The 24,828-nt window shown below is 42.5% G+C and overlaps 1 protein-coding gene across 7 annotated transcripts in view; it reads right to left on the bottom strand.

Moving 5' to 3' along the window:
- Nucleotides 1-7,012, bottom strand: part of trim9 (tripartite motif containing 9) — a 46,252-nt gene extending 39,240 nt beyond the window's left edge. For 2 of the 7 annotated variants that reach the window (XM_039741337.1, XM_039741339.1), the window contains exon 1: nt 5,981-7,010. In XM_039741337.1, the coding sequence (XP_039597271.1) occupies nt 5,981-6,826 (846 nt within the window). In that variant the 5' untranslated portion in view covers nt 6,827-7,010. Of the gene's footprint in view, nt 1-5,980 lie in introns of all 7 variants that reach the window. The other 5 variants (XM_039741340.1, XM_039741343.1, XM_039741344.1 and 2 more) reach the window with 4 other exon arrangements.
- Between the last annotated feature and the right edge of the window lie 17,816 nt (nt 7,013-24,828).

Genomic DNA, 24,828 nt, shown 5'->3' with positions numbered 1-24,828 from the left:
ACTCCGCCCACCGGCTCATCTTATATATAAACGTCTATTCGTGGAAGTGTGTGTGTCTGTCTGCCCGGAAGTGACAGGTGGAGTCGGGGGTATGGGCTCCTCCTCCTCCTCCTCCTCCTCCTCCTCCTCCTCCTCCTCCTCCGAGGAAACAGAAAACTAACTGTCTATGCGTGGAAACGTGTCTGTCTGCCCGGTCACCGGCTCGGAAGTGCGAGGCTATTACAGAATGAAGCTCAGAGAGCCGGCAAGGTGGCCCCAAGTTTACGAGTCGGAAGACGAAAGTGACTCTGTTGCCAAAGTAAAACCGCCGAGAAAAGAGACAATCACTTATGTAAGCGAGACGAGCACATCGGCAAAACGGTATCCCTTTTACTTTTCCTCCCGCCGCCAATACACAAGCGAGGCGAGCACGTCAGCATAATGAAACCTAGGAGAGAGATGCCCAAGGTAGTTCCTCTCAATTACCTGACATCTCTACATTTAATTTTTTTTTTTTTATGATGATTTCAATAGTTTTTAGGATCCCAGGCTTTTTATAGCACAGGCTTACACAGCTATTAATATATAAAAGCCCCACCATTCCACAGCATTCTTATCTCTGCCACTCTGCCCCTCAGTTCTTTAGTGCCTAACTTGCGTCTTTCCATCATTTCCACTTGACATCCCAATTTTTCATCTGCCATTTGTTTTCTTCTTACAAGAAATGGATCTTTTGGCCCCCAAACCGTAACAATATTTAGATGAAGTAAGTTAACTGATACCTACTGTTCTTGGATGTGTGTTGCTCGAGTGTGGGAGGATTTGTGAAGTACAGGATGTCAATTCAATTCAGTGTATGTTCCCGCACCAACTACTGATGGGGAAAATATGGAATCACCACGCAATCTAAAATGCACACCCGTGGGAGGAGAACCACAGAACCGGCACAAGAAGCCAAACAGACAGACACAGAGAAATGTGAAAGGTAGAGGGGCTCCAAATGCTAGCCCGAGTCAGAAGTGCCTAGTGATGCACGACTCCTTTTATTCCAGTTAATTTGACAGCCATCACAAGTGTCACCATTTAATGGCCTAATAACTGGCACCCTGCTTTGAGGCTATAGCTACTGGGATAGACACCAGCCTCCTAAGACCCTGAACTGAATATGCTGATTAGAAAATGGATGGATTATCAGCCACATGACCTGTTTCACATTATTCTACCTTTTCCAAATCAAAGTGGCATAACAGTTAGCTATGCGGTGGGCTGGCGCCCTGCCCGGGATTGGTTCCTGCCTTGCACCCTGTGTTGGCTGGGATTGGCTCCTGCAGACCCCCTGTAACCCTGTGTTAGGTTATAGCAGGTTGGATAATGGATGGATAACAGTTAGCTCTGCTGCCTCATAGCTCCACCACCATTGAACTCGTAGCTTAGTCACCATGATGGTGACTAGATTGCCTAGTAAGGGATGGGTGGTCTTGTGGCCTCGGAACAGATTTTTTTTTTTCTCCATCCCTCTGGAGTTTTTTTTTTGTTTTTTCTGTCCTCCCTGGCCATCAACTTAACTTAATCCTGATACTCTGTATGTTCAATTCTTCATAATAACTATTCACAGTGGCTCCAAAATCCGTACTGACCCTTACTCTCTCTTCTGTTTCTTTTTCCGGTTTCTTTGTGGTGGCGGCCTGCGCCACCACTTACTCAAAGCATTATGATGCACCAACATTGATGGACTGAAAGCCAGAAGTCTACGTGACCATCATCATCAGGTCCTTCCATGAAAACCCTAAATACAAAGAGGACTGTTTGACTTATGTTAGGTAGATTGCCCAGAGGGGACTGGGCGGTCTCGTGGTCTGGAACCCCTACAGATTTTATTTAGTTTTTTTTTGTTTTTTCTGTCCACCCTGGCCATCGGACCTTACTCTTATTCTATGTTAATTAATGTTGACTTATGTTTATTTTTTATTGTGTCTTCTATTTCTCTATTCATTTTGTAAAGCACTTTGAGTTACATTTTTTTGTATGAATATGTGCTATATAAATAAATGTTGATTGATTGATCAGACCTTACTTTATTCTTTGTTAATTAGTATTTTTATATTTTTTTCTTTTTTCTTAATTCATCTTATAAAGCACTTTGAGCTACATCATTTGTAAAATTTGGAAAATGCTATAGAAATACATGTTGTTGTTGTTTTTGGTGTGGAGTTGACATGTCCTCACTATGCCTGATGGGACATTTACACGTGTACTGTATGTGTAAGTGTGTATACCTGTAGACTAGCATTACACAAGAGAGTGGGTGCAGCCTGTGATGGACTGGCATCTCATCTGCAGTTAGATCCTGTTCTGCTCCTGAGAATTGGATGCCAGGATAGGCCTGGCGACCCTGTAATAGTATAGAGACAATGGTTGGATTTAAAAACAAAAAAATAACAGAAGCATGACACAACACAATCATGTTATGTGGCTAAACAAGCCCTGATCACACCAAACCAAAAGGCATCACTGCCCCTAAAGAGACAACGACATGCATGTCTTCATGAAAGCTTTCTGATTTCTGAGGAATATTAGCGACATTCCTGTGCTATAGTAGTGACTGCTGCTGACCGAGGCCTGGTAGCTGGCACTCTGTATGCAAGATATGCCACAGCTTATCACAAAACCCACCCTGCTGCCCTCTCCAGTCCCTCTTCAGCTTTCCTTAAGGAAAAAGAAAATCTAGCAGTCAACTGCAGGGGAGCCCAGAGAGCATTAATAATGCAGCGCACACAGCAGCTCAGCGAGCGCCGTCCCACCAAGGCAGCGAGTGAATGGGAGAGCAAATGAATGGGAGTGACAAAGCCAAGCGTCTCCCAGGGCACAGTGCTCATTTCTCAAACGCAACTGTTCACACGATTTTAAGGATCTTCCAATTATAGCTGACACCCACCCACCTAAGAAACAGGAAGAAAAAAAAAACATCTCAAATGTAATGAAAACGTGCAACAAAGCCTGCAACGCCATGGAGAGAAGACGCAATCGATGTTGCTGTGGCAACTCCATACGCACGGAATGTGCCCCCCCCTGCCCCACACCCCCCCGGGAAAGCCACACCGGCAGCAGACTTGCCTCCGTGCACACACATTAACAGCGATCTCATCCACCCTGTTGTAGTGAAGGCAGACAACAGCCTGACCGCTAACTCGGGGTGTCCGTCCATCTGACACAAGTCAACACCAATACCCGTCATTCAGGCTTCAAGGGGAATGGGGGGGACGGGGGGGTGCTTGGAGGAGGAGGAGTTTAGGTGGTGTTTTGTCCTGATAGAGGAGGACCCCTTTACAGACAAAAGCTCAGTGGGAACTTGGACTGATCTCTGCAAAGAGAAGTGCTGAAATCAAAATTAGCAAGAGATGGTCGTGACGCCATGCAGTTAAACGGCTCATCAATACTTTTACATTGTTTAACATTTCACTGTGCATAGTGCTTTCAAAATAGGAATCAAAAAAATAATCTATACTAAAATATTAAATGAAAAAAAAAAATTAGTATAGTAGTGGAAAATGGCATAAAAGAGACAACATTTTATAACCAACAGGAGTACGAATACTTTGAAAATGTCCATAATAGCAAATCACATGTGAGACTTTTGGAAAAAAATTCTAATTAAACACAAACAAAATTATGCACTTTAATCTTCCTTCTTTGAATCTATATTGAAATGAATGCATAAAAATGAAAGCTGAGGCTCTAAGCCAAAGTGCCTGAAGGGAATAACAATTTTAAAAATGGAGGAGTGACTGAGTACAGCATTACACAGAACAAAAATCTGCTGGGAATCGGGAAGGATTCTAATAAGACTTGCCGCAATCTCTACATCTGCTCCAAACGATTTTGACAGCGGATGGCAAGGATATGCCAGAAGTACCAGGCCGGTGTTGGTGTATTTAGAACATGGGCCTGTGTTGTGATGCAATCTGGTAAAAAAATCATTAAAATCAAATAAGTAGCAGGAATAAAGTCACAGATCCAAAGGGCATTCAAGTGTAAGATTAAATTAGGCTTTTGGGGAGCACTCGGATGGACGGGCACTACATCCTTCCAAGGCTGGTAGCAGGAACAGGCAACCTTCCTCATGCCACGCTGAACTGGACAGGCAGTGGATTGATTTGTACATAGAAATAAATGCATAAAAATGGAAACACCAGCTGTTTAAGCTAGAAGGTACTATATAAAGCAACAGCAGTTTGACGGTTTCACCTTCTATAACTCTGCATGGCATTAGCTCACAGCTGGCATACAGGATGTTTGGTACAAACTGGCAGCTTAGACCATTCTCTAACTTGTCATTAAAAGTTTACAGCCAGTAACAGACACCAGTACTCAATGAACATTTCATTCTTTTCTTGCAGTATTTGGCCTGGCTGGGAGAATGTGGTTAATGTTTTTTCTGTTCATGTTGGTCTCCTCATGGATAGATAGTCAGATGGATAAAGGACAGACAGATGCATCAGTAGGATAGATAGATAGATAGATAGATAGATAGATAGATAGATAGATAGATAGATAGATAGATAGATAGATACAACAACAACATTTATTTATATAGCACATTTTCATACAAAAAAAATGTAGCTCAAAGTGCTTTACAAAATGAAGAATAGAAAAATAGAAGACACAATAAAAAATAAACACAAGCCAACATTAATTAACATAGAATAAGTAAGGTCCGATGGCCAGGGTAGACAGAAAAAACAAAAAAAAAAATACTCCAGAGGCTGGAGAAAAAAAATAAAATCTGTAGGGATTCCAGACCAAGAGACCGCCCAGACCTCTGGGCAAAATAGATAGATAGACAGATAGATAGATAGATAGATAGATAGATAGATAGATAGATAGATAGATAGATAGATAGATAGATAATTTGTCCATAATAGTAAATTACAACTTTACTGAAGCTCAAGAAAAATATAAATACCTGTATTATTTAAAAATCATAACCCCACCAAATACACACAAAGACTTTTGGTTTAGATAAAGACGAAGCCTGTGATAAGACAAATGGCGATAGTAAACTGGCCCGTGTGAGTGTCTATAGAAGTGTGCTTTCTGATGGACTGGCATCACCCTAGTGGATGCTTTCTGCTCTCTGCTAACTTTCCCATTGGGACCCTGGACTGGAAAAAGCAGGTTAACAAGTGGAGGAACTGATAGATGGCAGCAGTGTGAATCCATATTTTACTAGTTACTAGTGATCCACTAGTTCTTTTTAAACAATACTAGACCCTTTATTTCAGATGGATGGCATACCTTGCTGGATAAGACTAAAATAACCTTCCTGCAAAATTTTGTCAAATTGTAGCTATATCTCCTGCCTAGAACTGCTCATCGTTGACTTTTGTCCTACACCTCAACATCACAAGGTGCTATCAAATTTGAATCTATGGGTTCCCACTGTTTTTTTTTTTATACGACTCCAACACTTCAACTTTCCAGTGCTTGTACGCTGATTTACAGCCCAATCCACAATCAAACTCAACCTTTCTGTGCCCAACAGACAGAGAATCAACAGTGATGCAGGTGCTAGGTAACCTGCATGTTTAAATCTACTTAGCATTTGCCTAAGGTGTGAAAGGTTGAGACTCATATCTGCTTTTGACCACCTAAAAAGCTGCCATATAACAGGATGAAGGAGCTCATGTGGCACAGCTTCACCAGGATCCTGAAACATTCCCGGTACTAAGAAGTGCTACATGACGCTGTATTCTATCAGGTCTCCAAGTTTTTTTTTATCTTCTACTTGTACATAAGCATGCACCGCCGCACATAAAGGCGCTATATGCCATACCCTTTGCAGCTTTCACACTTTACTGAAGCACACATAAAGATGTACCAATGTATAAAGGGTGCCATAGCATGTAACAAGGCAGTTCCTTACATTCCGCCTCAAACCTGAAACATGTACCTCACACCGAGGTGCTGTATAAGAAAAGGAAATGAATGGCTGCTCTCTTACCTTATGTAGCTTCCACATGGCCCCCAGCGCCTTGACTTCGTGGCTAGAATGGCGGCCCTCCTCCAGGCACTGGTAACAGACGGGGATCTTGCACTGAACACAATACATGCTGTGGTTCTCCAGTTCGTGCTCGGTACACGTTGAGATTTTGCGGGGGCTCAGCTGGCGGCTGACCCGGCCCTGTGCAGGAGGCACCAAGCGGTGTTTGGCGAGCGGACCCCTCGGCGGGTGGCAGCGCATGCGGCAAGGCTCGCAGTAGAAGACGTCGCACTGCTCGCACATGACCGTGGCCTCCTTGGGGCTCTTCTCGCACAGCTGACATTTGAGTGCTGCTGCTTTGCTCTGCTGGTACCGGTCGACCACCCCTTCCAGAACCCTGTTCTTGGGGAAGCCGCGAAGCCCCCGCTCGTCCAGGATCAGGCTGCGGTGGCATTGCGGGCAGGTGATGCAGGAATTGCGAGGAATAGGAGGAAAGGATCCGGGGTGTTGAAGCAAATGGTGCTGGGGTTGAGGATGTGCAGGTGGGGGGACGGCGGGGGGAAACACCCGGATTCCGTTAGGGGATTTCTGGCAAGGGGTGGTCGGTGCACTAGCGAAGCCCCCGTAAGACCCGTAGCCGCTGTCTGCCTCGCTGTACAAACTCATCTTGTCCAAGTCCAGGTAGTCGTAATCTGAAGCGGCCGAGCCTGACGCCCGGCGACTTCGTGGAGACTCCGCATCGGGGGTCTGCACTAGGATGTTGCGGGCGCACGCCATGCAGATATTGTGAGAGCAAGGCAGGATAATGGGCTCCCGGTAAAACGAACCGCACACCGGACATTTCAACTCCTCTTCCATTTCTTCCATCGGTAGTTGCGGCGATTAGGTCTGTCTCGGGCAGACAACGAGGAATGAGGCGTAGAGACACCGTCGCCTGCAGGAGCTCTCCAAGGTCCCGACTTTACCGCTTGCGAGTGAGGCGCTCACAACGTCCTGCTGTCCGAGAACGCGCATATATACGTACCACAACCTACCCCGACAGGCACGCGCTTACACGCCCACGCGCAACGTCCTCAAGAGGCACGTAAGCTCGGCTGCTGCCATTCGTTGATTCCGTTGTCAGTGAGGGATGCCCCTTCTCCCTCGAAGTGCTACAGTTGTGGGATACAAAGCGACTACAATGAAGGGGGGGTTCGGCTTTAGGGGGCGGTTCCAAGGCGCGGGAGGAAAGGGCTACGAAGTGCGAGTCCTTTCATTCATTCATTCTTTCTTTCATTCATTTCATTGAAAGACCGCATGCCGCAACAGTGTACCCTCCCTCAATGCAAGGGGTTCTTGGAATCTCACTGAACAGGGAAAGGACAACCTCAGTAGCAATAACACTCATCCTGTAGAGCAACTTTTTTGCATGTTTTTTTCAGTTTTCACTTAAGACAACCAGTTTGCTGTTCCTAAAAGCTGCAGATTTCATGAAGGGATAATGTAAGTAAATCATTCTATGATATATAAATAAACTGTCTTATTATGATCCAGATTTAAACACCAAATGAGGAATCTTACAGTAATAATTTGCATGCATTGTGTCCATCTAGACTCCCTTTTTGTGCCATTTTCTGCAGCAGAGGCCATACTCTCCTGTGATCATAAATTGGATTAAAGGATGTTCAGTATTACCATATACATAGAGAGAATGTGCATATATATTGTAAAGACCAGGGGTGTGTGAGAGCCAAAGGAATGGATTCAGCCACCTTATATCAGACGACTGGTGTAGCTCTAGAAAAGATCTCTGTCTTTTTCAATAACGCCTACACAACACAGCCAGGTCTTCAGCTCAGAGCGCATGGTGCCACAGCTTTGTCCCCTTGTCCCGCGCACACACAAGCTGCCAGCCTGCTTCACCTCATTCTTCTAACCCAGGATTAGATGCAACATGACTGCCATACTAGCAATGAGCTGACCCAAGGCCAGGGTCCATGTCCAAGGTCCAACTGGCAGCCACATACACAGACCAATAGTGCTCAGCAGCAGGATGGCCGTGGAATAAAATGTTTGTTCACAATGCAATATCTGTACCCTAATCATGCTGTTCACAGGGCTGCTTATATAGCTGGCTTCTCTCAGTATCCCCACCCCTTCAATCCCCTGTTGTGAATACATGGAGTATACTAGTACTGTACCCATTTAGTAAAACAGGCACAACAGTACAATGCTAAGTCTGTCTGTTTGTGATCGCTTATTTAGGAATCTTTGTTCAGTGGATGTCCCTTTTTCTTGATGCATTTTGTTGCTTTTGTTCATTGGACATCACAGCCCATTTGTGAACGCTGGAAAACATTACTCCTGGGCACAGGTGCTGGATGTTAGGTGTTTTGTCATATAATGCCAAATACTACCAACAACCCACCTTAATAAAAGTTTCAGGGTGTCTGTGTATCAGTGTGTCTGCCTGTTTGCTATGTCCCTTTCATTCCAACAGATGGCCCAATACAAACATATGAGTAATAAAATGCATTCCAAAAAATAACGCATTACAAACATTAACACTGCTTTTACAAATCCCATGCTAAATGGCATACAACAGAGACACATGCATTGCATTTGTCAGTTGAACAAATGGCATATCAAAACATTTGTAGAAATAAAATGCATGATTGTGATGCGCCATCTGATGAGGTGACAAATGCACAGCATTTTATTACTACACACTTTACAAAATACATTCCAGTAGATGGTGCACTGCAAAAGATCTAAAAACTAAAATCTTAGATGGGTAGTACAGCTAGTACAAAAATAAATTGTCTAATGGATCAAAAACACAATGAAAAAATGATCCCAGGTAGAATACAAAACTATAATTGAAACAGCAAACAAATCAAAACAAATCCTTCTGCCCCAAGGAGACCCTCTAACTGGTTCATTGCTTTTGACCATCTGGAATGTCCCACCAAAATTCTTCACTATTGGCTTCCCATTCTTTTCTCTGACATCCTGGCTGTTTCTGCTTTTATTACCTGTTGATCAACTCACCTCTGAAAGTCAAGTTCAATGGGTTACTTGATCGTCAGTCTGATGTTAGGAAGGCACTCTGCAGCTGAAAGATCTGTCACAGTTCACTCCACCTTCACATGAAGACCAAGTCAGGAGCATAAACCCTGAAAACCAGACCAGGACTTCAAATGACATACTGAGCATGCTCTGCACTCTCTTCAGACTTGGACTGGAAGCATTAAATGAAAGGAACCAGAAGGTGTCAAGGCCTGGCCCAGCCCAGTAAGATCAAGTGCGACACACGACACAACATGACAGACTTCAGCCACTGACAGCTCATTTCCAATAACTGCACAAGGAGGAATTCTGCCATACCAGTCATAGGATTATAGTTTGTTATTTAAAATAAATAATGAGACCAAACCAGACAACTGGCATAACCTTCTGCTTGAAAATCTGTCCTGTTAGCTGTTTCATTTTACTATCAAAAACATCTTAGTTTTTGGAGGTTGGAAATCTAGTAGAAAGAACTTGTGTGTTGGCTAGTGAAGCGTCCATAAGAGGTCTCAAATGACTTGGCCAGACATCATGATGAACCTAAACTCTAAGGCTCTGTTTTACACAGGAAGGTTCCATTTATCCCAAGTAGGATATCTCTGCTGCAACCTGTAAGCCCGTTGTCCTGGTCATCTGTCCAACCTCTATGGCCTCATTTTTTCTCTCTTGCCTTTAAAAGATTTACTCCGGTGTTGTCATCGTACCACAAACAAGGATCGTAAACCCTGGTGGCACCTGCATTTTCTGAGTGGCGTGCAGAGTTTGTCGTGTCCACCAGGAACTTGCAGAACTGAACCACTTTCATGCTTTTGATTTTCTCTTGTTTGGGATTTTGATATGTGGGGATTTCAATTTTAATTTTATTTTTTTCCATTTTCATTTTAAGACTGCTGTTTTTCATGACCATTTTGCTTGTTTATTTACTTGATGCCATGTTGGCTATTTGGTGTCACAGTTTCATTCACCTTATTATGGGAGTGACGTCACCAGGGTCTGCTGGTGTAAACATGGCAGTGTGTGGCAGGTGGTCTAGTACCCGTCAGTGGATCTTCTTTATACTGTTTCTTCTTAGCGATAGTTAGCTTTAAATTCAAGTAGCCCTAGCGTAAAGATTCTTCATTTGTTTTCACCCCAGCTTTGATTGATCACGTCTTACAAATTCACTCTTGCCCTTTGGTTTGTCCGTTTAGTCCATTTGTGACTTTTACGGTTTTGATCTTGGCACATTCCTGACTACAATTTCAGCATCTCATTTAATCTCCTGGTCACCTTTGTCTCATAACAATTGCGAGTGCCAATATGGGAATCTTAACAGATCCTTCCATTCAAATCCAGAGGGACTGATTTAGGTGACCATGTGGGTGACATTTTAGAGACATTATTGAAGGGAAGTGGGATGCTGCCAAAGCCAGTAACCCTAAAAGGTTAGAAATTGTTTTATTAAAGCTTTAGGGGGATTACTAAATTCAAACATGTCAACCAAACTAGACTGGCAACCAGAATAGTCTAAATGCAAAGAGCTTAGTACGTTTTCTGCTTTTAAAAGGTTTTTTTTATTTTAATACAAAACAGATTTGAAATTGTGCAGCCATCTTTTTATAATGTGAGGGCCACCTGTCTAGTGACCACCACAGACTTCAAAATCAAAACACACATGAAAAACAATCATGAAATCACGAAAGAAACAATAAAAACATAAAAAAATAAAATAAATACAGTCCGTGATTTTGTCAGCATTAATTTGGTCTCAGCCCTTGTGTGTGTGTGTATCTATTTCTCTTCTGGTGGCAACTTTGCCCCAGCAGTTTCTTAGAGTCAATATATACATTGTCATGGGTGACCTGGCATCCTGGCTGAGATGAATTGTATTCCTCACCCAGCCAGAAGGCTATTATAATGGACAAAACAACTGGATGAAGGAGCATCCCAAACAGAATGGGTGCTGTTCCCTGCCATGGTCTGGAGAAAGGGATAATGGACAGACAGAGGGAGATAAATGTTCTACCAGTGTGCTAGATGTCAGTGCCTCTCTGATATGGCTCCAATTTGGACACACACAAGGTTGCATTAGAGTCATAGTTTGGGAGGGTAGTCCTGTTGGGGTCCCTAGGTGCTGCCACAGAGAGCTGTCGGCAGGGACTCCCCTGTTTTATGGAGATTTTGATCTGACCCAGAGTTATTTCCGAGGTGCAATGTGGTGACACCATATGTATTTCTGGGTCTGGGTCGAAAGGAATCCTCTACCACACCCGGGTGATTTGGAGTAATGAGAGGAGAAGGACAACACTCGTCTGGGGAAGAGTGGATGAGAAGAAAAAGCAAGAAAGAGAGGAGGAGTAGAACTGTTTATTACTGATGCTGGTTTAAAGGAAGAAGCTGGGAAGAAGGTAGTTTGTTCAATAAAGTAGTCATTTGAATCCATGACTCTTGTTTGTGTCTGAGGTTTGGGGCTCTGCGACACCCTCTAGTGGCCACAACGTGTAATGTGAATAATAAATCTTGCAACAAAACAAATAAAACACTGAAATGTAACATCAGTTAGTGAGAAATTGAATAGATAGATGCAGACCTTTATTTGTGACACTCATGTCTGTGGATGTTGCCCATTTCTGTTCATAACTCTCTTGATTACTTAACACATAACTTGAGATAGGGGACAAGTCAGTTCAATTTGAATCCCAGCTCCTTCAGTCTTCCTGCATGTTTTCCACTTGTCTGCTTGGGTTTTTCTCTGGGTGCTCTGATTGGTCATGTCAAGTGAGCAGTGGGTGTCTGCCAAAGGTGCCCTGTGATGGACTTGTGGCTCCTGCACTGTGACCCTACAACTGGAGTAAGCAATTCCAGTAAATGGACAAATGAATGAATGTTTGATTTAAGATGAATCATCCTTTTCCATTAAAGAGCATCAGAGAGAAAGTTCCTACTCTCCCAGTAATGAGCACTGGTAAAGAACCAAGGTACCAATCCCTGACAGGGCAAATTTAGATTAATTTTAAGCCAGCCCTAATTCTGCTTAGAATAAACTTGCTTGCCAAATTATTTATTTTCCATTAATTTGAAGGAAAATGTTCTCCAGCTGCTCGCCATAGGTGAACAGATGGCTTGGTGACAGATCTCAGTTAACTACAGTAGGTTTGTTTCCGAGCGATGAAATTGGGCACGTGCTTGACAGCAGAACTATTGCAGCGTCTGTTTGACACCTTCAGCCGGCTTTAGTCTTCACACAATACAACGTCAGAGGAATGGTTCAGGTTTATGGATGGTTGACTCCCTGAACAGTACAGTGAACTCTTGTCTGCTTCTTGCTAACAGACGGGAGATCTGCTGGATCATCTGGAGAGTTTCATCTCTTTTTGCCTTCTTGAATCTCCAGTGATGACAACACAAAGATAGGCAAACACAAAGCCATTTTTGTCCTGTCTTTATTCTCTTCTAACTACCCTTTTGAGTTCAAGTTGATGTTAAATCAAAAATGATGGGCTTGGTATGGAGGATGTGTAGAGAACGTGTTCATTTAATGCGAGAGGTGCTGATGTCAACATACAAGTCCATTAGATGATTTGAAAAACACAAATTTAGGGTCAAGAATCAAGGATCATGCCAGAGCTTCAGAAGCAAAAAGATCATATGACAGGTTCAGGGGACGATGATCAGGCATGCATCTGTCTTACAAGGAGCAGAGACACAGATCTCCTATGACATCTGAGAAGTACAGAAGTGTGCCTTGTGTGAGACACTAGTCTCCCGATTCATGTAAGATTTCAGATATGAACACATTGCAAGAGGTGAAAATATGTTGTTGCATATTGGAATTATCAGCTTGGAGATCAAGAGGGTTATGGGTAATATGTGACATGTATCAGTGCCATGCGAAATGTGTGGCTGTGGAGGTTCAATGGTCCTGTTGTATAAGACAAGTCTTGGCACACAGGTGTGGGACATGGACATCCAGTGATCTTAGGTCACATGACACACACAATGGTGGCCATTCCAAATATCTAAGCTGGAAGGATGGATAGTGGAGTGACAATTCTGGGGACAAAAGAAGGTGCTTGAAAAGGCCAAAAGGAGTCAGAACTGGGTTTGCGTTTTATTCAGTGACGTGGATGACACAGTCTGTATGCAGCCATCTTTTATAGGAAGAAGAAAATTACATTATTTTGCTGCTGGTAATGAGTCAAACAACGGCCAGAGCAACAATACACAAGATGTTGGTACCAATGAGAAATCCACACAAAATGGCCACCTGAAAAGTAAAATGGCACCCAAAACAGAACTAAAAAGACAGAGCTTCCCTGAGATTCTTTAGAGCAAAACACTGATCTACAGACGTCTAAATGGACAAGGAGAGACAACCAAAGTCCCCCACAGCTGATGAACATGAACAGGTTAATGGAGTGAAGTACAGTCAGATCACCAGTGGACTCGACATACTCCTGCAAAAAGATGACGCAGCGTTTTATCTTTCTCAGAATTCCCTTTCTGTAGTGTTTATTATAGCGACACATTCATTTAAATGCAGAGTTTATTTCCCTTTCATGACATTTGGTCATAAAAACTGGGTAAAAATGACCAATTTGTGGGTCAAAATGCTTTACGCCATTTGTAATCCATTACTTAACACATCATAATATCAATAAAATAAAACAAATATTAAGAATATAACAGCTACTAACGTATGCACTTTACAATGTTTTTGATGCATACGTGCACTGAGAATTCAACGTAGGGATGTTGTATGCATCTGCTGTCTTTTTTTGACACGTGTGCATCCCCAGTTTTCACACGACATTATGCATCAACATGAACGCTTACCACCACAAAACTAGGGCTCTTATTGTTTTCAAGTAAGTTTTTTAAAATATTTTTTCTATTTTAAAAAGCCAGCTTTGGGTTTCCATATATCTTTCAATAATGCTGTTAAGATATGGAACACGTTATATTTTGATGAGCGGCTACAAGACATAAAATCTTTTACCAACTCAAAGGTTCAGCGCGGTGTGGATTTCATTGTGGCGTTTCAGATTAACATCGCTGCACCTTTTACTTGAATACGACTTATGAATGGAAGAGCCTGATGACCCATAGACCCCACTGCCAATAGTTCAAGGAGGGGAAGATTGAGGAAAGCCAGTTTTTGGAAGGGAAAGGAAGGAGAAAGAGAAATAGAAAGAGCGTCATCAGACTTCCAACAGTAGGCCAAGGCTTTCTTATCAGCATTTCTTTGCTTCGGGAAATGCTTCAGCTGGAGGCAGAATCCAATTCATTACATCACATAGGCTGCCGCCAAGGGTGTCATCATCTGAGGGGTGCCATTTCTGAAAGTAAAGGGATGCACACTCCGGATACTGTGGGTGGACCAGCAACCCCAAAGGTTTTGTATGATAATAATGTCCGTGGTATGTACACAAAGGGGTGCCATTTGTGTTTCTGAAGGTGCAGCTGTGCACGTGCTCTGGAACCTGAGGGGGAAAGCCTAGGTCAGCAATCTCTGATGATGTCAAAGTAAAAGTGTGCACCACTCCATACATCAGGGGCACATGCTCCTTAAACTCCACGATACATACACAAAGGGTCGCACACTCTGGAAACTGAGGGGGAATGGTTGTCGAAAACACCGACTGCCCGCTTTGGACAATGAAAGGTGATGTACGTCCACCCTGCTTAGGGCTCTAAATGGGCTTCAACCAGTATTGGCTGGTGAGAAGAAAGAGAGTGAGAAGAGAGATTCAGGAGGTGAAGAATTTCAGGGGAAAATTAAATTTAACAGATAAAATGGAGAATAGAAAGGCAACCTTAGATAGTCCGAAGGCAGAAACGAATGTGCAATCCTATATGCTGTATGTAGAAGAGTACCTGGGGTCTTCACAAGCAGAGATGACAGTTAGGATCATTAACCAGACCAATGGAAAAGCATTTACTGGGGGTCAGAAGCAAATGATCTCCAAACTTTAACTGTATAAACTGCGAGTCCAGATAGATGTCAATTATAGATGGCAATTACTTTTTCATACAGGGCCATGTAGGTTTGGATTTTTTTTCTCCCTAAATAATAAAAACCATCATTTAAAAACTGCATTTTGTGTTTACTTGTGTTATATTTGACTAATGGTTAAATGTGTTTGATGATCAGAAACATTTTGTGTGACAAACATGCAAAAGAATCAGAAATCAGGAAGGGGGCAAATAGTTTTTCACACCACTGTACATGTTAAGAACATAGTCATGTCCCCTATCATGTGAATGGTGCCAGTGTAGGTATTCAGTTATCTGAGGTCACATGAGAGGCCCTGCTATGTCCCTAAAAACGTTAAAGGTGATGATGAATTGCTACTGTGTCATGCAAGATGTTCAGACTAGTCACTAGTGTCTAATGCCAATACCCAACGGCTGGTGTGCCTAGTCACAGGTGAGAGGAGTGGAGGTCCAACTTCATTCCAGTGCACAGGAAGGTGACCCCCCTATGGACCTCTGAAGTGACGTTGGAACTGTGGTTGTGTACACAAGCTCCTGCCCTCCTAATATCTTCAAGCTTATTGGATGTTGAAAATTTTCTAACAATGGCTTACTTCCTCTCAGTGTTGAGGGGGCAGCTTGTTAGCTCTCTGACGCTATCAGCCCACGGCACAGATTAGTCACTCACTAACAATAAGCTCTGCTTTTCCTTTTTTTATGTTTGAGGCAGAAGCATCCGAAGAAGGCTTGCATCCGAGAGATTAGAGAGGAATCATACATTAGTAGTAAATGCTTAAGGACTTTAGGCATGAGGCCATCTAGCCAAAATGTGAAGGAAAAGAGGCGTTCATCACCATAATTCCACCTGTGAGGGATGTTCCTCAGTGATCTCACCTCCACCTCTCATCAGAAGCCCCCTCATTCTTAGCATTAACAGGTCACAGGCACTTGATGAGTCCTCATTTTAAGGCCATTGGACAGCCTCCTCTTTGTCGTAGTTCCAGGATTTCTCAGTCACTCAACTGTGCAGAATGATTCTGGGGGAACCACTCAGACTAATCCCTCTGGGATTCCCTCCCATGTGCTGTTTCTCCTGTCAGTGCCACATCAGCCCTGGTCATCAGCAGTCTAGCCATACACTTAATAGGGTCATTTAGACAATTAGCGGCAGTGGATCTCCAACAGTGACATAAGCCAGGCAGTCAAACTGGAAAGCAGAGACCAGCCAGTGTGGCATCTCATCAAGACAAACTGGGGAGATGAAGTTCTTGGCCACCTTCAGAAAACACTTGGGTTTGATGTGTCCCACCTCATCTGTTTATATTGAATTTATGAATGTAATGAATTAAAAAAAAAATCAATTTATCAAACCAACTTAATTACAGGTCAGCAGCTTGGGGAGGTGAAGCCCATCTGTGCAAAACAGCGAACTCAGTCAATCAAAAGACAAACTGAGATTGGAGATACCAGTTAACCTAACACACTCTCACACACACACACACACATACACATCTTTGGAATATCTGAGGACTGGAAAACCTGAGGAAAAATCCTGAAACCCATGGGGGGAGCTTGTCACCTCCAAACAGACAGGCAGAGAGTTAAACTCAAACTAATGTGCCATTGTACTCTAAAAAAAGACTTTCTTCAAAATGTTCAAACCATTTCTTACTTTGCTCACATTCCTTTTACTAATTTCCTGGTGTTGCATTGAGTAGACCCTCTTGCTGACCAATCTACATTCTACTACAGAGAAATGGACAGATGTCTTCATTAGTTTCAGCCTGGAACATTTACTAAAATTCAAAGAGTTATTGATCATCCGAAGAATGCTCATACAATTTCATATATTTTGTAGCATTGGCGCCTGTCTAGGATGGGCTCCTGCGTCAACCTGATGTTGCTGGGATACTCTCTGGCCCTGTGATCCTAAACTGGATTAAGCAAACATGAAGATGGATGAATGGTTGGACATTTTGTCTGGGGCTAGTTCCTGTCTTTCACCCAGTCCACTCTGTAGACTTTTCTCCCTCACCCAACTATAAAATGGCCTCAAGGTGTGACTTGGAGGGACTGGCACCCCCTCCAGTGATAGTTCTTGCTTTGCACCTAATGCTGCCGGGACAAGCTTCAGCATCCTGTGACCTTAAAATGGGAATAAGTGGGTTGAATGAAAGGATAAATGGAAGATTGATAGTTTCACATCAAGTAAGATCATGTGCTAATGTACAGTATGGCAGGCTGTCTTCCATTTTTCCCAAGCCTGGTCTTCACACAGTATGAATTGTTATGTCCAGATCTGCTAACTCACTTTTAGTAACCATGAAAATAACAATGAACAAAGAAATGCTCAGACAGTTTCAGGGAAAACAGCTAATGAGAGTAATGGACCCGCTGTCCTGCAGAATGGACATATGACAAGTGTGACAGATAGGGGGTGCTGTTGTCCCCTTGAACCCTCAGACCAGACGCTAGACACCAGGTAAAAGTCCAATAATTACTTTTATTTGGACAAAATAGTGCACAAAGCACCCTCCACTCCACTATACTGTACTCATAAATCAATACACAATAATAAATCAATAACCAATCCTCCACACCCAGACTTGTTGTTCCCTTCCTCCCAATTCAGCTCGCCCTTCTGGGACCTCCCACAATCTTTTATAGTTCATGACCCAGAAGTGCTTCTGATCCCTCAGGTCATACGATTACCCAGCAATTCTGAGTCAAGTGAAAACTCCTTTTCTTCGTCAGCCCGGAAGCACTTTATTTCTTCCTTCCTTGTGACATGGAAGTACTTCCGGGCTATATGGAAAATAAACGTCTCTGAGCCTCCCTGCAGCGGCCCCTGGCGACCCCGACGTTATCCAGCAGGGCTGTGCATTAAAACTCCATAGTCCATGATGCCCTGCTGGAATTCGGAGAATATCCATGTCGCAGGGAGGGCTCCCTCTGGTGGCCTGGGGGTATTGGCCGGGATGAATGGACAGCCATAGTCCACACAAGCTAAACTGAAAAAGACGGCTTGGATTAGCACCTGGAATTGCAATGCCTAGAAAAAGTATTCACCTTCTCTGGAAGTTTTTCAAATTTTATTGCTATACAACATTGCATCACAGTGGATTTAATTTGACCTTTTTGACACTGACTAACAGACAAAGACTCTTCAAAACAGATCTTGGCTAAATTAACTACAAACACAAACTAACCGACTGCATGAGTATTCAGCCCCAGCTGGTCAGTGTTTTGTAGATGAACCTTGTCAGCCTTGACAGCTGTCAGTCTGCATGCGGACGTCTTTTTCAGCTTTGCACATCCGGATACTGACATTTTTCTACATTTGTATTTACAACACTGCTCAAGCTCTGTTAGGTAACATGGGAATTGCAAGTGAACAGCCTCTGTAAAGTCCAGGCCAAAATTCTCACTTGGATTGAGATCTGGTTTCTTACTTGGCCACTCCAGGACATTCCCGCTGTTGTTTTCAAGCAATTCAAGTGTAGCTTTGTCTTTGAGCTTGAGGTCATTGACTTGCTGGAAAACAAATCTTCTCCCAAGGCATAGGTTTCTTGCTGACTGCCATAGGGTTTTTTTCAGGGTTTCCTTGTATGTTGCTTCATTCATTTACAGTGGACCCTTGACTTACAAACTCAATTCGTTCGCGAGGACTGGTTGTAACTCAAGTTGGTTGTAAGTCAAGACTATTTTTCCCATAAGAAATAATGGAAATACCCATAATGTGCTCCGAACCTCCCACAGCAACACTTACTTAACCTTTTCATAATAAAAAAGGGTTATATAATGCGCATAATTTACCAAAACACCAATAATTTTACTAATGTACTAACCAAAAAGTTATAAAAAGTGCCTAGCCTACCAGAAACAACAATTTCATACTGTACTCACCATTTAATTTGACATCTTTAGGCTGCAGGAAGGGAGGAGAATGAAACGGAAGGTGGTTATTGTTTTGAAGGAGCCTCCTTACGCAAATCTTTTCTTTGTAAAATTGTCGAGATGGTGGATTTCGACATGCTGTACATATTAGCGAGATCGGTCACGAACGCCATTCTCATATTTCCACACAATTTCCTTCTTCGTTTCGATTGTGATCGCTGTTTCTCAAGTTAATAATGACAGTAGTCGAGCACTCGGTTCAAAGCTGGCCGTGTTTTGAACTGCTGTAATAATAATACACTCCAAAGCAAGCCGGTGCTGACACAGCCTGATGACATCATCATGTGCCGCGCCAGCCCGCTAGCTAACATCCCTTAACAATCGCTTTCTTTACCTTCGTTACCTTCTCTTCCTTCCTTAGCAATTATGCATCTTGCTTGCCATGGTCTTAGTGAATTATATATATAGATAAATCACTGCACTGACTGAAATTACGTCCACAAACACATGTATCTGGGCTCCGACTGACACTTACGAACGCTCTCGGCTGTTTATTTACAGTCGCACAAGCAGATACACATGACCGCATTCGGGTCGTAACACAAGATGTTGGTCGTAAATCAAAACAAAAATTTTGGTCATAAATCAAGTTGTTCGTATAGTCAGGCCGGTCGTATGTCAAGGGTCGACTGTAATCCTCTCCCAATTCCACAACCTGCTGCAGTGAGCCATCCCCAAAGCATGATGCTGTACAACTATGCTTCATGGTGTCAAGAGTGCATCTTTGATAATGTGCAGTGTTTGAATATGGAGTTTAGTCTAATGGTCAAAATGCTTGATTTTGGTCTCATCAGACCACAGAACCTTCTTGTAGCCCACTTCAAGGTCTCCCATGTCCTTTCTGGCAAATACTCTAAGTTTTCTTTTAACATTAGCTTTCTCTTTGCCACTTTCCCATAAAACTGCGACTGATGAAGCATTGGGGCACAGTTGTTGTCTGCGCCGCCTCTCGTTTTTCAGCTTGTGACTCCTTCAGAAATCCCAGAGGTCTCTTGGTGGCTTCCCACACTTGTCTTCGTCTTGCTCAATCACTCCGTTTTTGTCGATGGCTTGCTATAGGCAGATTTACAGCTGTTCCATACTCTTTCCTGGAATTGATGATTGATTTAACTGGATATTCAAAGACTTGGATGTTTTCTTGTCTCCATTCCCTGACTTGTGACTCACCTTTTCACCTTTGTTGTTTAAAGTGTTCTTTTGTCTTCATTGTGTATGTTAGGCCTCCATACCGACTACCAATAAATTGGACATTCTAGATTCAAAGATCATTTAAACTGCAATCAACTGAAACTCCAGACAGACAGGTGACGTTCATTGATGCAACTTCTAAAAGCAATGGCCTGCTCCACTGATGATTTAGGCAAGTCATGTTAAAATGGTTGAATAGAGTGTTTTATACTTGTAATTAATTACGAATACTTTATAGAGCTCTGTTTCACTTTGACAAGAACGCCAAATCAAATCTACTGTGATTCAATGTTGATTAACAACAAATTGTGAAAACTTCTAAGGGAGGTAAATGCCTTTAATAAGCACTGTATTCAGGCAGCCATCATCTCAGTTTTGGTTTTAATCCTTCAATTTCTTTTTCTCTATGAAGAAACTTCCATAATTTCTTGTCATATGCCAGGGCCTGTTGTCCATCTGCTAAAGTGTCACCAGAGGGAAGAATGGAGTGGAAATAAAGCAAAGGGAAGACAGCATGGTAAACTGACCCACACTGGTGAGAAGAGGCCAGTGTGGATAGGAGGACAATGATGGGGAGAGCACTTGGGCCTACTGGACTTTGAACCACCAGGTCACCAGTCTAATTCCTGCCTCTGATTCATAGTGTGACCCAAAGAAGGTCACATCCACTGAATGTACTCCAACTTAACAAAAAAAATCATAAGTAGTCGATTTGACTGTAGATTTGTATCAAGACTTGCACCTTGGGATGGTGTTCACTATAAAACATTGTCTGTTTATTTTAGTAAGTAATCCAAGGTATATTTGTAAGAACCTTGGCTACTTTAAGTCAGTTAAGTAATGGGCTGTTGAGGTCCCGCTGCTTACAGGAAGACAAATCAGATAAGACTAGAATGAGATCACCTGCACACCTCATGATTGACCCACAGATCCATACTCTTGGTAGTCTCTTAGACTCTGCTGCACCTTCCCTATCTTAGTCAGGAAATTCCTAAAGACGATAGAAGGTACAACCTTCACAGAGTCTTCAGACCACATCATTTGGATTCATCTCAACACCAAGAAGGCAGACACAATCCTTGCTCTTCAAATACAGGGTCTGAATGGCATGAAGGGGCCCCAGAGTCCCATACTCTTTCAACAGCTCCAACACGTTACGAAAGTGTATGCAGTCACCAACTGCAGTGGCATTTTTGTCCTTTCAGGTAATGAGAAACATAAATAAACAAAAATAAGTAGTACATGACGTAAGCGGATTTGTGTTTTCTATTAATTAAACTCAAGTTATTAATATTTATCTTGTTTACCATGGTGCTGGAGGATACTCGTATGTGTAACTGTACATGTTTGTTGGACATGCACCAACATGGCTGGTTTAAGAATTTCACAGAACTCCCAGCTACCATTAATACAGCATACAGCAGACACTCGTTAAAATGCTCAATGTCCCAGATCTCTAAATACAACACCAGGCTCAGGGAGGTGTTGAAAACAGGGGCCATCAGAGAGCATCATATTGGTATGTCCTTTTTAAAATGTCTAATGGCCAAGTAGATTTCAGGCTGGGTCTCTCAGGGTAAAAGTGTGAAGAAGTGTACGAATTGTGGGGAGGCAGCTTTGATGTTAGCCAGGGTGCTCAGAGAGTAAAGGCAGAATCCCAGGACAAGGCAGACCCAATGGGTCTCATAAGGCTTTTATTCTGTGGGTTTGTACCAAATCCTGTAATGATCCCTTTCTGTTTTTACAAATTTTGATCAATTATGTTCTGGTTAGGTTGGCACAAAGAAGTACCCACAGTAACGACAAGCACAAGCTTTGTATTAATTAACAAAGAATAAAGCTGGGTCAGCTGGGGATATGTGCCAAGCAGCTCTTCTTATTGGCTTGTTCTGCTTTCCTTAATTTTCTCCTTATTTTTTTTTCTTTCCAACAGTCCTGCCTAAGTACCTCACAGTAGTTCCCATGGAAACATGACAGCTGGAGGCTCTGGCATCACATTATTCTGACAGAAACATGCAGGCTGCTTTCTTTAGGAGCCGAATTCAAAAGCAGATGGAAGCCAAACAGAGAGGCATGACAGGCGAGATCAGGGCTCTCAGGCTCAGCTCTGTAGAGGCGCGGTGGCTGCACACTTTCGCTCCAATCAATGTCACTTGTCTCCGTGTTAATAAAATGTGTCACTTCATTAGACAGCTTAGCCCAGTGCTTGCCTTGCAATCTAGGAACTTAGCAATGGTGCAGGTTTACTCCTCGTGGGACCTCATAAAGGTGCTCACTATTGTGAAACAGTATTTGGGCTAGTTGACACACTTTTGGACTGTGGTGTTCATTTTTGTCTGTGTAATCAGAATGAGGTGCACATGAAAAGGTAGCAAAAGGTAAAGAAATGAACTTGGCACCATTGGCATTGGTATATCGTGAAGGGTGTCCATATGGCAAAAGGCTGGCACCTACAGTATATGTGTTATAAAGGGTTTTCCTGCTGGCAAGAGGTTGCTGGGAAAATGTATCACCATGTCATTTGATAAAACGAGAGGAGACCATTCAGTCCATAAAGTTTGTTAATCTACCCAATAGCTATGCTGTCCAGATATCTCATCTCTATACTTTTTAAAGGATATCTAGGTTTTGGCTTCAACTACATGGCTTGGAAGTTTGTTCCAGATTCCTACAACTCTTTGCACAAAGTCGTGCCTGCTGGGTTCAGTCCTGAATAAGCTAATGGTAGTAGGTAAGTGCTACAAGAAGGTGGTAAACGTGGTCAGTCATGCTGCCCTGAAAGAATCACGGGCAGGAGCACCAAATGTAGGGAGTAACAGGCTGAGAAGAAGTGAGCCATATTCGACAAGATACAAGACAGCAGAAGATATGAGGACACCTACCTGAGAAGAAGTGAGCCATATTCGACAAGATACAAGATGGTAAGCAACCCAGCAGATATGAGGACTCCTACCTTAGAGGAAGTGAGCCATATTCGACAAGATACAAGATGGTAAGCAACCCAGTAGATATGAGGGCACCAGGCTGACTTGTAGGAGCACCCAAGTCTTTGCTAAAAGAGCTGTGGCTGAGGCTAGGGCAGATTGACAAAGGAATATGTTATTCATATTTAATTGTTTGGCTGACACCTTTATCCAAGGCAACTTACAACATTTAATTACATTTGTTTTGGTTTTCCAACTGGAGCCCAGGCAGGTCAAGTGACTTGCTCAGGGTCACACAGTATCAGTAGCAGAGTTTGAACCCACAACCTCAGGATTTGAAGTCCAAGCCTTAACTACTACACCACACTGTCATTACAGCACTTCTTATTATCTTAGCTTTTCTCACCATGTGTGGGTTTTTAAATCATGGAGATTTCGGTTATAGTGTTAGTTTCCTGTTTTGATGTATCTTTGGCATTATTAAAATAACATTACATGTTATATTATTTGTTACTAGACATTAAGCCTGTTACAATAACGGGCACTAGAACAGTATTGCATAAACATTATTAAGAACAGTCTATATTAAATGGCAAGGGACCTTGACCTCATTCTATTTGTTGTCTTAATTTTTTTGTTCAAAATATTTTTGCAAGAAGCCTAAAGTAAAATAATATTAAAAATAAAATAGAAACGTATATGACAATACAGTAAGTATAATTAATATTGCCTTAGTGTAAAACTTTATAACAATCTGTAATACACAATATCTAAAGAAGATATTTAGGAAAATGTTTTTATTTTTTTACCTCAGGAAATTTTTCAATAAAATTTTGTTATAGACAACATTTTTTGTAAACACTCTTGTTCAGGACCATCTACAACGTTGACAACAACATCTGTAAAACTAACTCTTGATAATGCAACATATAACTGACCGTGGCTGAATACTGGTTCTGGCAAGTAAATGGCAACTTTTTCTAAGGTTTGCCCTTGAGCTTTATTAATTGTTATGGCAAAGGCTAATGTAACTGGAAAATGTCGCCGTCTTATGGTAAATGGTAAATTAGTAGAGGATAGAGCCAAATCAGTACGGGGAATATTCTGACGCTCATTTTCTTTTTTACAATCGATCTATTTGCTCGTATTTTTCTTTGTCTTTCAGCCTTTCTTTTGTTGATGTTTACTTGCTGAGCCGACCGTTCTTCCAGGAGATGTTGCTTATATACGATTTAAGTGTCTGTGTCTTTTGTCGTGCTTGACGTGTCCTTTTTTTTGGGTGGCATTCTGTTAGTAGATAGTTAGTTAGTAAACATGCACGGGGCAGTATGTGTGGCGTCTCCCCAGCAATGGTTTTTATGTGCGCGGCTGCGACTACCCAATCAGCACTCTCCCCAGCAATGCTGTCCTTTATTTGGTTATCATGCGGCCCGGCTACGCCATTCACTGTATGCTCTGCTTCCAGTGTGTGTGCGTCCACGATGCCGGTTGTCATGTCGCACCGAGCCTCGCGCATGCGCACTTCACCAAAAGACACACACACACAGACACCTGGACGCACACAGGGGTTTTATTAAAGAGGATATTACGGTTGCTTCCATTAGTCTATATGTTTCCTAGGAAATGACCTGGAATTATGCAGCATGTGATGTCACTAGAGCAACAGGATAAACGGTCATCTTCATCCAAGACTGCTTATAACTCCTAACACTTGAGCATTTCCAAAGAATTTCATTTTTTGGTTCTTTGGTTAATGAATTTTTGACAAGTCTTCTTGACTTTCATTTTTGGTTCACG

Source organism: Polypterus senegalus, chromosome 18, assembly GCF_016835505.1.
Source record: "Polypterus senegalus isolate Bchr_013 chromosome 18, ASM1683550v1, whole genome shotgun sequence".
NCBI lineage: Eukaryota > Metazoa > Chordata > Cladistia > Polypteriformes > Polypteridae > Polypterus > Polypterus senegalus.
The sequence above is the reverse complement of the archived record's forward strand: the minus strand, read 5'-3'. Positions and strand labels throughout refer to the sequence as shown.